Here is an 11,857-nt window from a genome sequence, read left to right on the forward strand (position 1 = left end):
CCCCTTGGCCATGGGAGTGGTTCGACAACCGCCAAATCGGCCAGGGGGTGGCTGGAGCCACCTCGATTTCCTTTTTTTTCTTTTCTTTTTTAATATTTTGCTTTTCTTTTTTCTTTTTTCTTTTTCTTTTTTTTAAAAAATCAATTAATTAATTAATGCCTAAAACGACGTCGTTTTGGGCTGAGTTGGTGTTGTAGTTTTAGAACACAAAACGACGTAGTTTTGGAGGAGAGTAAAATGGGTATAAAAAGTCAAATTATTTGACTTTAACATTAAAAGGGTCCAAAGTGAGAGCAAACCAAAGTTGATGGGGCCTAAGTGAGAGTTTTGAAAAGTCAGGGGGTGCTTGTCAAAACGGCTGAAAGTTCAAGGGGGCTTTCTGAAGTTTCCCCTAAAATTTATCATCATACGACATCACATAATTCTTACAAGTCTCATAAACCCTAAACCAATGAAACAATTCACAAAGACATAAATTAGCTACAAATAAGGACCACCCGCATAATTCAGGGGTGTACAACAAGGGATTTCTTTTAGGGGAAACTTCACTAAGGACCCCGAAACTTTCACCCGTTTTGAAATACCCCTTTGAACTTCAAAATTTCTCAATTTAGTCCCTTGAACTTTCAATTACTCTCAATTTGGATCATTCCATTAATTTTAGCCATTAAAAATTCAAAAAAGACCAAAATATCCTTGATTTTTGTATTTTTTTTTTAAATAAAAAAACATTTTAGAAGTTGGAATTTTATATAAAAGTCAGGGGTATAAATGTCATGTGACATTTAAAATCTGACGGAGGAGTTCAAATTGAAAGCAATTGAAAGTTCAGCGGACTAAATTGAGAGATTTTGAAGTTCAGGGGGGTATTTCAAAACGGGTTAAAGTGTGGGAGTCCATATAAAAGTTTTCCCTTTCTTTTATTCATACACTATTCATGATTTGATTTATCCCAACCTTTGCTAGCCCATGTACAGCAAATGTAGTTTTCCTTTTGATATGATTGATCCAGCAACTATCAAGGGACTTTAAAACCTCTCTAATGTCCTCCATAATTTATCTCGTATTTACTGCAACTTGGACCCTCTTCATTAAAAGCGTTGATGACCTGCAATGAGTCACCCTCCAAAATAATGCTTTGCAAGCCCAAATTACGACTAAACTCAACAGAACATAAAGCAATTGTCACTTCCATCATCACAAGTTCTTGAAAAACATTAAGAAACTCGCTCCAAGCAACACTAGCCTGACCCTTGTAGTCTCTCACTATGATCCCAACTTCCATACATCTATTGGTGCGGTGGAATCAATAGCCACATCCCAATTAACCTTATACCAACCTTGTGATGGAAACTTCCATTTGACAAGCCCAACGTGTGTTGGGGAAACACCACTTTCCTCTACAGTTGTATTTGTTATTCGATATTCCCGCATAAATACATATGCCTCTTGCACTACACGGTTTGGATGAGTAAATTCCCCCATGGTTGCTTTCAGTTGTTCCCTCCTAACCGCAACCGCTAGGCCAGTTAGTGGTTAATCGCAACTGGAGGTTATGTAATTATGTATTGTCCTCCCAATACAGCCAATAAAAAATGTTACGAAATCCCCCGTCCATAGGGGATGCCCTCCGCTAGGCCAATTTTGTCATTGGGGGAGAGCATTGACATTTTTTTGGTAGTTTGGAGGGACATTGTCACAATTGAAAGTTTTGAGAAGATATTGTCAATTGGGTGATAGATTGAAGGGATATGCGGATTTTTCCCTGAAAATTTAATAGATTTTATTTTATTTTATTTATTTATTTTTTTAGGAATGACTTTTGAATATCAATAAATTATTAAAAGTATAAAAATATATTAAAAAAAAAAAAAAATTGGAAGATCATGACCCCGGATCTCTACATGAACCCACCACTATGTAATTATTTGTCTTTTATTTTTTTATTATTGAAGTACATATATAGAAGAAAACAACAAGAAAGCAATACTAAACCGGCTTAAAAGAGAGAAGGTCCTTCCTACTAACATTAGGGAGAAGCAGTAGGAATGCAGCCAAAAAAAGTTTTGATGTGACCCAATGTGCCAAGTTTAGATGTGACCCAATGTGTCATGGTATGAATAAAGAAATTTGCACTTTTATTGACTTCTCAACACTCCAATGGCTATGCACCTACATACTCACAAAAGAAAATAACCACTATAAAAAGCCCCGAGACTAAGAGATTTTTGCAACATCGATCGATCCAACCATGGCTGCTTTGAAAGCTTTTTCTCTCTTCTCATCGGCTCTCCTTATCCTCCTCCTCCTCCTTCCTCTCCTTTCAGCTCATGCAACTAATCCACCAAATTCGCTTGACAAAAATACATCACCCTTCGAGTTTTTCAAGGGCCTTCAGGGATGTCACAAGGGCAATAAGACCAAAGGCATCCAGGCCTCAAAAAATACCTTGAACAATTTGGTTATCTAAACTATAACCATTCCAAAAATCACACCCATGCCAACGACGACGAGTTTGATTATCTCTTGGAATCGGCCGTCAAAACATACCAACTCAATTACCATCTGAATGCGAGTGACACTTTGGATGACAAAACAGTATCAACCATGATGGTGCCTCGCTGCGGCATGGCAGACATTGTCAACGGTACAAATTGGATGCATCTGGGGAAGGAGTGGCATGATCACAAGAGCCATGGCTCATTCCATACCGTCTCTCACTATACTTTCTTCCCGGGAAACCCAAGGTGGCCTCCATCCAAGTACCGCCTCACCTATGGATTTGTGTCAGGTACCTCAACTGCAGCCATGAACGCCGCCGTGCAAGCCTTCCAGGCATGGGCCTCAAGAACGCATTTCACCTTCTCACGGGCTCCAAGCGGCGCACGCCCGGATATCACAATTGGCTTTTATACTAGGGATCATGGAGACGGGGCTCCATTTGATGGAGCCGGTGGCGTCCTGGCCCATGCTTTTGCACCGACTGATGGGAGATTCCATTATGATGGAGATGAGAGATGGAGTGTGGGAGCAGTATCAGGTGCATTTGATTTGATAACAGTTGCCGTGCATGAAATCGGGCACCTTCTTGGACTCGGGCATAGCTCAATCCAGCAAGCTATGCCCTTGGGAGATTCCATTATGATGGAGACGAGAGATGGAGTGTGGGTGCAGTGTCAGGTGCATTTGACTTGGAGACAGTTGCCTTGCATGAAATCGGGCACCTTCTTGGACTGGATCATAGCGAAATTGAGGGAGCTATCATGTATGCCTACATCCCTCAAGGTGAGATCAAAGGTCTGCATGCCGACGATATTCAAGGAATTAAAGCCTTATACAACGTTTGAAGGACTTGGAATTCGGAATTCTCCATCTCGATTACTTTTTAGCCATCCATGTCACCCATTTGCGGACGGATTGCGGATTCTTTTGCTGCATGCTCCTAGCAATTAATACTCGATAATAGTATTTTAGGATAAAGTGTTCCCGCCATTTTAATTAGAAAATAAAGTATTTGGCATTTTCGCTTAGAGAGAGAGATGATAGAGCAATTTGCCTTAACAAAAAATTTTTGCTTTTGGTTCAATGTATTTTTTCTTCATGTTGTAACAATGGCGTGCACCTGTTTCTACTGTAATATGGATATTGTGAATCTTGTAATGAATTCTTTTTTACAAATAAATAAATAAATACATCGTATCAAAGGCAAAGGGTTACAAAGAAACAAAAATCTAAAGAGGGGTTGGCTCCCCAATGCATGGAGCATGCATAGGGCGGAAATACTCTTCAACATACCCGAACCTAGGCTAAATAACAACAACTGCCGGGGGATGGTTGGGGGGAAGGCATTGTCAAAATTCGAATGGGATCTCCCATAACTAGATCAAACCACTTAAGAGCAGGAGACAAAACCCTAAAACATTAAAACAAAGGAAAAAACACAAAGACAAAAATAACCAAAGAAAAATCAACAACAGTAGCAACCAAGGTGAAGATCGGCGATTGGGTGGTGCTTGTAAGCCACGCGCGTGTCGGCACGTGAAGACCAAGCTTTGGGTGGGCACCACGCGGTGGCACGTGAGAGGTGTTAGGAGGCTCAAAGGACAGTGGAGAGACCCCACCAATGTGGTGATAATTTTATGTGAGATCATTTGTTTTTGAAATGGAGGTGGGTGGTGATAAAAAATTAAAAAAAATAAAAATAAAAAATGGTGCAAGATAAAATTCACCAAATCAAAATTCAGTTCTACATCTACTATGGGTAGGAACCTGAAAAAATGTTTCAAGTTCATAGGCTCCAAGCAGCAAAAGGTTTTGTCGGAAATTTTTCCTCACATGCACGATCCTTTATCATGAGTATTACTTTATGCAAGTGGAGCATGTGCTATTTAACAAGTTTATGAAGGCTTGCACATTGTAGTGACACCCCTCTAGCTCTAAGGGGTGTGGTTTGAACAGTACCACATCAGTAATTAGTGACGTGTGACCAGTCATTAATTTCAAATTTCAAATTTCAAATTTTGAATTTGTTATCCCTTTTTATTCCAACTTCTTTCTCTGCTTCCCGTGAGAGAAGCAGAGAAATTTCCCTGCTTCTTTCTTCTTTCTCTTCTTTCTTCTCCCTTTTTCTCATGCCTCCCCTGCTCCCCCGCTTCTTTTCTCACCTCCTCTCCTAATTCTCGTCGTCTAGAACAGATCGAGAGCAGTGAAGAAGAAAACAACTTCCCATCAATTGAAAGAATCATCCCACAGACAAAAGTCGACTCCCTCTACCAATCTCATACTGAAAAGGTTTTTTGAACTTCCCTCACCTCAAACCCCCATGTTGACTAAAGTCAACTACATCTTAGAATTACCCATTTCCTAGCTAGTCATTGAATTAAACTGTTTCTTTGTGTGTGTGCTTGAACAAAGTTCTTCGTTTTGATGTGGGTTTCATTATTTCATATTTTTAGGTCCATTTGTGGGAAAATTCAGTTTTTGCTGTCTAAGTAGTCAGAAGAAGTGCTTAGAGAAGGAAGCATAGCCGACAGAGTCAACAAGCATAGTCCCTGTGTTTCCATTCAAACATAGATTAGCAGAGGAATTTTCAATTTTCTTGTGTAGCAGCAACATGAGAGAAAGAGAGAGGTGAACCAGGATGTAGATGAGAGTCAAAAATGTCACTAAAAGCACATCACTGTTAAGCGTTGATTTTATATTCCCTAAATCAATGGATTTAGATAGTATTTGTTAATCCTGATTTAAAGGATATTTGATTTCAAATCACATGTAAAGCTCTATAAATAGAGCGGTGTACTCAAATCATATAATCAAAAAAAATAAGTAGCTTATTAAGGTGTTGATGTGTGGATGTAGGATATATGCCGAACCACCTTAATCTCTGTGTGTCTTTTTCTCTTTCCTTTATTTCATATTACTCCGCTTTATATTTATCTTATTATATGTTTCTATATGGTATTAGAGCTAACAGGCTAACGTCAATTGTTAGATCCTCTTCGTGGAAGGCAGGCTAGACCAAAAAAAAAAAAAAAAAGTTCCGAAAGAGGCAGATGTTTTGGCCCTTGTGGCCCATTTTAAGCCCATAGTTAGCTCATTCCGACCATAGTAGCCAATGTCAAAATTCCAGCCAAAAGTTGCCGATGTTCAAATCCCGGCCACAGTCGCCAAAGTTCAAGTTCAAGAGCAGCCGATATTTCGAATCAGGCGCCATCAACTCCTGCCACTCGATATGTTCAAGATCAACGATCGCTAAGGGACCGTTCATCTTGCAGGCATGTTAAGGATTGATTTTGTTAAGGGATATCTTTATATTTGAAATATTTCAAATCACATGTAAAGCTCTATAAATAGAGCTGTGTACTCAGATCATATAATCCAGAAAATATGTAGCCTATTAAGGCTTTGATGTGTGGATATAGGCTATATGCTGAATCAACTTAATCTCCGCGTGTCTTTCTCTCTTTCCTTTACTTCATATTATTCCGCTTTATATTTATCTTATTATATGTTTCTATAGTCACTAACCTATTAATGACCTTTTTAGGCCAAAAAATGTCATTAATAGGCAGTCACAAAATCCTTAAATTTTTGTAGTGCGTGGACAATTTTAAATATCTAGTTACATCATATGGAAGGTTAATGAAATTTGCAGGATTGGCAAAGAATTTTCAATTGTTTTCTCAGAAATTGTTTTTAGATGAACGTACTTGTTGGAATACTCCATATTTGATGTTAGCAGCCGCTCTTGAGTTTAAGGAGGTATTCCCCATGTATGGATACATTGATCAACAATTTACTTGAGTGTCATCGCTTGAGGATTGGGTTAAAGTTGAAACTGTGTGAGAACTTTTGGGGGTCTTCAACCGAGTAACTAAGATTGTATTTGGGAGTGACTATCCAACAATTAACTTCTTCCTTCCTGAAGTTTGGCAAATGAAAATGACCACATCATATCCATGGCACAAAGTATGAAAGCCAAGTTTGATAAATGTTGGGGGTGAGTGCAAGTTGTTATATAACGGCAATTGCGGCAATTTTGGACCCAAGATTGAAGTTGGGGTTGATGCAATTTTGCATTCCTTTAATCTATCAAGAGGCTGAAGCTACTAAGAATATTGAACTTGTCGAAAGAATTTTGAATGAGATATATGATGTGTATCTTAATGAACATAATTCAAATTTTGTGGAACAAAATCTTCTAACCAATGCTAAAATATGCTCTTCACATAGTTCTTCAATCAATGCAATTGGTAGAAGTGTTTAGGGTGAAATGGAATCGTATGAGTCATTCATTAGAATGTTGAAATACTACAACAACCTATTAAATCATATTTAAGTCTTAAATTAATGCGATTTTGAAAGAAATTTAGATTAATTTTTCGAAATTTTATTTTTGGTCAAATTTCCAAGTGCCGTGCGACATTTGGAGGGAAGACTTTTGCAAAATTAAGGGCTAGCAACCTAATTAAATTTATGGGTGTACAGCCAATTGCGTTCAATTATTCCTTCCTAATCACAACTACTAGGCCGGTTAACAATTAACTGCAATTAGCAGTAATTTGATTATTGAAGGTTAGTTATTAAGTCAAATTTCCAAGTGTCGTGTGACATTTGAAGGGAAGACTTTTGCAAACTAAGGACCAGCCGCATAATTCAAGGGTGTACAACAAGGAATTTCTTTTATCCATACACTATTCATGATTTGATTTACCCCAGCCTTTGATAGCCTATGTGCAGCAGATTTAGCTTTCCTTTTGATATGATTGATCCGGCAACTATGAAGGGACTTTAAAACCTTTCTAATGTCCTCCACAATTTATCTCATATTTACTCCAACTTGGACCCTCTTCATTAAAAGAATTGATGACCTGCAATGAGTCACCCTCCAAAATAATGCTTTGCAAGCCCAAATTACGATTAAACTCAGCAGAACATAAAGCAATTGTCACTTCCATCATCACAAGTTCTTGAAAAACATTAAGAAACTCGCTCCAAGCAGCACTAACCTAACCCTTGTAGTCTCTCACTATGATCCCAACTTCCATACGTCTATTGGTGGAATCAATAGCTACATCCCAATTAACCTTATACCAACCTTGTGATGGAAACTTCCATTTGACGAGCCCAACGTGTGTTGGGGAAACACCACTTTCCTCTACAGTTGTATTTGTTATTCGATATTCCCTAATAAATACATATGCCTCTTGCACTACACGGTTTGGATGAGTAAATTCCCCCATGGTTGCTTTCAGTTGTTCCCTCCTAACCGCAACCACTAGGCCAGTTAGTGGTTAATCGCAACTGGAGGTTATGTAATTATGTACTGTCCTCCCAATGCAGCTAATTAAAAATGTTACGAAATCCCCCGTCCTTAGGGGATGCCCTCCGCTAGGCCAGTTTTGTCATTGAGGGGAACATTGACAATATTTTGGTAGTTTGAGGAGACATTGTCACAATTGAAAGTTTCGAGAAAATATTGTCAATTGGGTGATAGTTTGAGGGGCTATGTGGATTTTCTCCTAAAAATTTAATAGATTTTTTTTTTTTTAAATTTTTTGTAGGAATGACTTTTGAATATCAATAAATTATTAAAAGTATAAAAATATCAAAACAAATTGGGAGATCATGGCCTCGGATCTCAACATGAACCCACCACTATGTAATTATTTGTCTTTTATTTATTTATTTATTGATTATTATTATTATTATTTTGAAATACATGTATAGAAGAAAACTACAAGAAAGCAATACTAAACCGGCTTAAAAGAGAGAGGATCCTTCCTACTAACATTAGGGAGATCGAAGCAGTAGGAAAACAAGAAAGCAATACTAAATGGGCTTAAAAGAGAGAGGGTCCTTCCTACTAACATTAGGGAGAAGTAGTACGAATGCAGCCAAAAAAGAGTTTAGATGTAACCCAATGTGCCAAGTTTAGATGTGGCCCAATGTGCCATAGTATGACTTCTCAAACTTTAGATGTGGCCCAGCCAAATTTGTACTTCTATTAAGTTCTCAACACTCCAATGGCTATGCACCTACATACTCACAAAAGAAAATAACCACTATAAAAAGCCCCGAGACTAAAAGATTTTTGCAACATCGATCGATCCAACCATGGCTGCTTTGAAAGCTTTTTCTCTCTTCTCATTGGCTCTCCTTATCCTCCTCCTCCTTCCTCTCCTTTCAGCTCATGCAACTAATCCACCAAATTCGCTTGACAAAAAAACTTCACCCTTCGAGTTTCTCAAGGACCTTCAGGGATGTCACAAGGGCAATAAGACCAAAGGCATCCAGAGCCTCAAAAAATACCTTGAACAATTTGGTTATCTAAACTATAACCATTCCAAAAATCACACCCATGCCAACGACGACGAGTTTGATTATCTCTTGGAATCGGCCGTCAAAACATACCAACTCAATTACCATCTGAATGCGAGTGGTACTTTGGATGACAAAACAGTATCAACCATGATGGTGCCTCGCTGCGGCGTGGCAGACATTGTCAACGGTACAAATTGGATGCATCTGGGGAAGGAGTGGCATGATCACAAGAGCCATGGCTCATTCCATACCGTCTCTCACTATACTTTCTTCCCGGGAAACCCAAGGTGGCCGCCATCCAAGTACCGCCTCACCTATGGATTTGTGTCAGGTACCTCAACTGCAGCCATGAACGCCGCCGTGCAAGCCTTCCAGGCATGGGCCTCAAGAACGCATTTCACCTTCTCACGGGCTCCAAGCGGCGCACGCCCGGATATCACAATTGGTTTTTATACTAGGGATCATGGAGACGGGGCTCCATTTGATGGAGCCGGTGGCGTCCTGGCCCATGCTTTTGCACCGACTGATGGGAGATTCCATTATGATGGAGATGAGAGATGGAGTGTGGGAGCAGTGTCAGGTGCATTTGATTTGATAACAGTTGCCGTGCATGAAATCGGGCACCTTCTTGGACTCGGGCATAGCTCAGTCCAGCAAGCTATCATGTTCCCTAGCATCTCTCCAGGAGTCACCAAAGGCCTGCATCCCGACGATATTGAAGGAATTAGAGTGTTATACAACAGGTAAAAGATATTTGGAAACGGGCGGGAATATGTAGTATGATAATATTATAGAATAAAGTGTTACCGCCGCCATTTTATAAAATACAGCATGATTATTATCAATAAAGATTAATTAAAGGGTGTGTTTGTATTAACTTTTTCACATGCTTTTTCCGTGAGTAATTACAGAAACAAATCCATCACTTCCCTTTAAACGGGACTACTATAACAATTAATTGATTAGTTAAATGGATTTTTCCGTTAAGACCAACGTGCAAATTAAAGAACACGAAACCACAATGATGCCTTCCTTACCCAATTTGCTCGCAAAATTAATGCCTAATTAATCCGATTATGGAAAAAGAAATGCTAAAATTTATCTTCATATAGTGAATTGATGAATTTAGCATTGAATTTATATAGGACTCACATAAATATACAAATCTAATAGTTGATTTATTTAATTTGCAAAAACATATTGTTAAAAGATAATTATGTAACATGTCTCAAATGGATGGAAATGTTACATACAACTTTCAAAAGTTGACCGATATCTAATACCTTGGATGGAAATTGGTCTAAATTATTTCTATTAATTATTTAAAGTTTGGGTTTTTTTTTAAAAAAAAAAAAAAAAAAAATGAAGTCTAGTATTGCATTAGGACCATAATCTCGTCCAAACACATATGTATGTACATGCATCTTTCATTAAATTACAAGCACCCACAAAAATACTTTTGTCAGAAAAAATAGAATACTTTTGATATGCTTCCAATTAAGTACATGCGACAAAATTTCAACCGGCCGGAGAAACAAACAAACAAACAAATTATGCACTATATATTGTTTAGCATATCTAGTCCATGTGGGATAATTAGTACAGAGGATTGCTAGAGAGCCAAACTAATGAACAATTTTTTTTTTTTCAAACTAACGTGACAGACCGTGAGTAGCAGACAAGGAAGAGATAATTATATTTTTTAATTTAAAAAATCTTGCCACATCAGTTTGGTAAATTTTCTGGGTTCATTTGTTTGGGTCCATAACACTAGCCATTAGTACAAGCTAGGCTGGCTTAATTTTGTAGAAATCAAACTTCGGTTATTTTATTTTTTACTTTTAATTTATTGTAAGTCAAACTTTGGTATTTATAACGCAGAAAATGATACTAAATGACTAAAGAGAGAACCAAAATCTCCATATTAATATAACTTCTTTTAATTTTGGGTAAAGATGTTACTTGTCTTTCACTTTTTGTTGTTCTTAATTTTCTCGTAATTGTTTCAAATTTTATATATTAGGTCCTAACTTCAATCTCATCAAATCACTAAATTTAGAATAATTCAATCTTCATTAAATCCTTATTTACGGTTTTAAACTTGAAAAAGTGACATCATGACCCCCAATAATGATCAATCGCAAACTTAATTGTGATTTTAACATCATTCTTGTAAGGACACAAAAATGACACAAGAGAGACTTGTAGCATTACTTCAATACCACAATTGTGGGTACTTGTAATTAGGAGTGCTAATGTAACGCCCCAAGTTCTAGAGGTAGAGCGATTGGGAGCAATTGTAACATATTCATATTTAAACAAAATAAAAATAAAAATTCTCCTAATATAAGATCATAACATCACCAGAGTACTATAATTTTTCGTTTATATTAAAACTGATCATAAAAAAATCTACAATTAATCCTCAATAAACCTAAACCTTTTGGCTAACATATACCAAAAAAATCGTGGCTTACAGACATCATTAACCCATCCAATTAATTTCCCAAATCGCAGGTACTTCAACTATTCTGCAGCTTGACCTATTAAACTTGGAAAAATCATAACTCTTTCAATTTAACTCCAAATGACACAAACTTTGGCTTGAAATTTTCCTCATTCAAAGATGCACAACATATCCAAAAATCATAGTAACCCATAACTGTTTGGTACCTCAAAATTCCCACGAAATTCGGTGCCTCTGTTTGACTGAAATTCCTGTTTTGACACTTGCATCTTCTAAAAATCATAACTCCTTCTACAAGCATCCAAAAATCATGAAACCACTTTTAAAATCTTCCTTTCTCATCATTCTATAATGTCTTAAAACAGTTTTATTTAAGGTCACTCATAGAATTTTTGGTATCCAAAACAATGTGACTTTTCTTTCAATAACCACTAAAATTATAACTAGCAATTTTCCATCATCTTTCACATTAAGTCTATTTACCTAACTCCATATAAATCCTAATAAAATTGCAAATCCTCCTTATCCTTGATATTAAGATCACCTTTATTCTAGGTATAAATTTCG

General features: G+C 37.4%; 1 protein-coding gene and 1 pseudogene across 1 annotated transcript; both read left to right on the top strand.

The window, feature by feature from the left end:
* Positions 1 to 2,251: 2,251 nt before the first annotated feature.
* Positions 2,252 to 3,347, top strand: LOC132179764 (metalloendoproteinase 3-MMP-like; annotated as a pseudogene).
* Positions 3,348 to 8,601: 5,254 nt separating this feature from the next.
* On the top strand, positions 8,602 to 9,700 carry LOC132179170 (metalloendoproteinase 2-MMP-like). The gene has a single exon (XM_059591821.1). It carries the CDS (start codon positions 8,617 to 8,619, stop codon positions 9,568 to 9,570), a length of 954 nt encoding a protein of 317 aa, XP_059447804.1. The 5' UTR covers positions 8,602 to 8,616; the 3' UTR covers positions 9,571 to 9,700.
* Positions 9,701 to 11,857: the final 2,157 nt, after the last annotated feature.

The sequence above is a fragment of the Corylus avellana genome, chromosome ca4 (assembly GCF_901000735.1).
Source record: "Corylus avellana chromosome ca4, CavTom2PMs-1.0".
Taxonomy (NCBI): domain Eukaryota; kingdom Viridiplantae; phylum Streptophyta; class Magnoliopsida; order Fagales; family Betulaceae; genus Corylus; species Corylus avellana.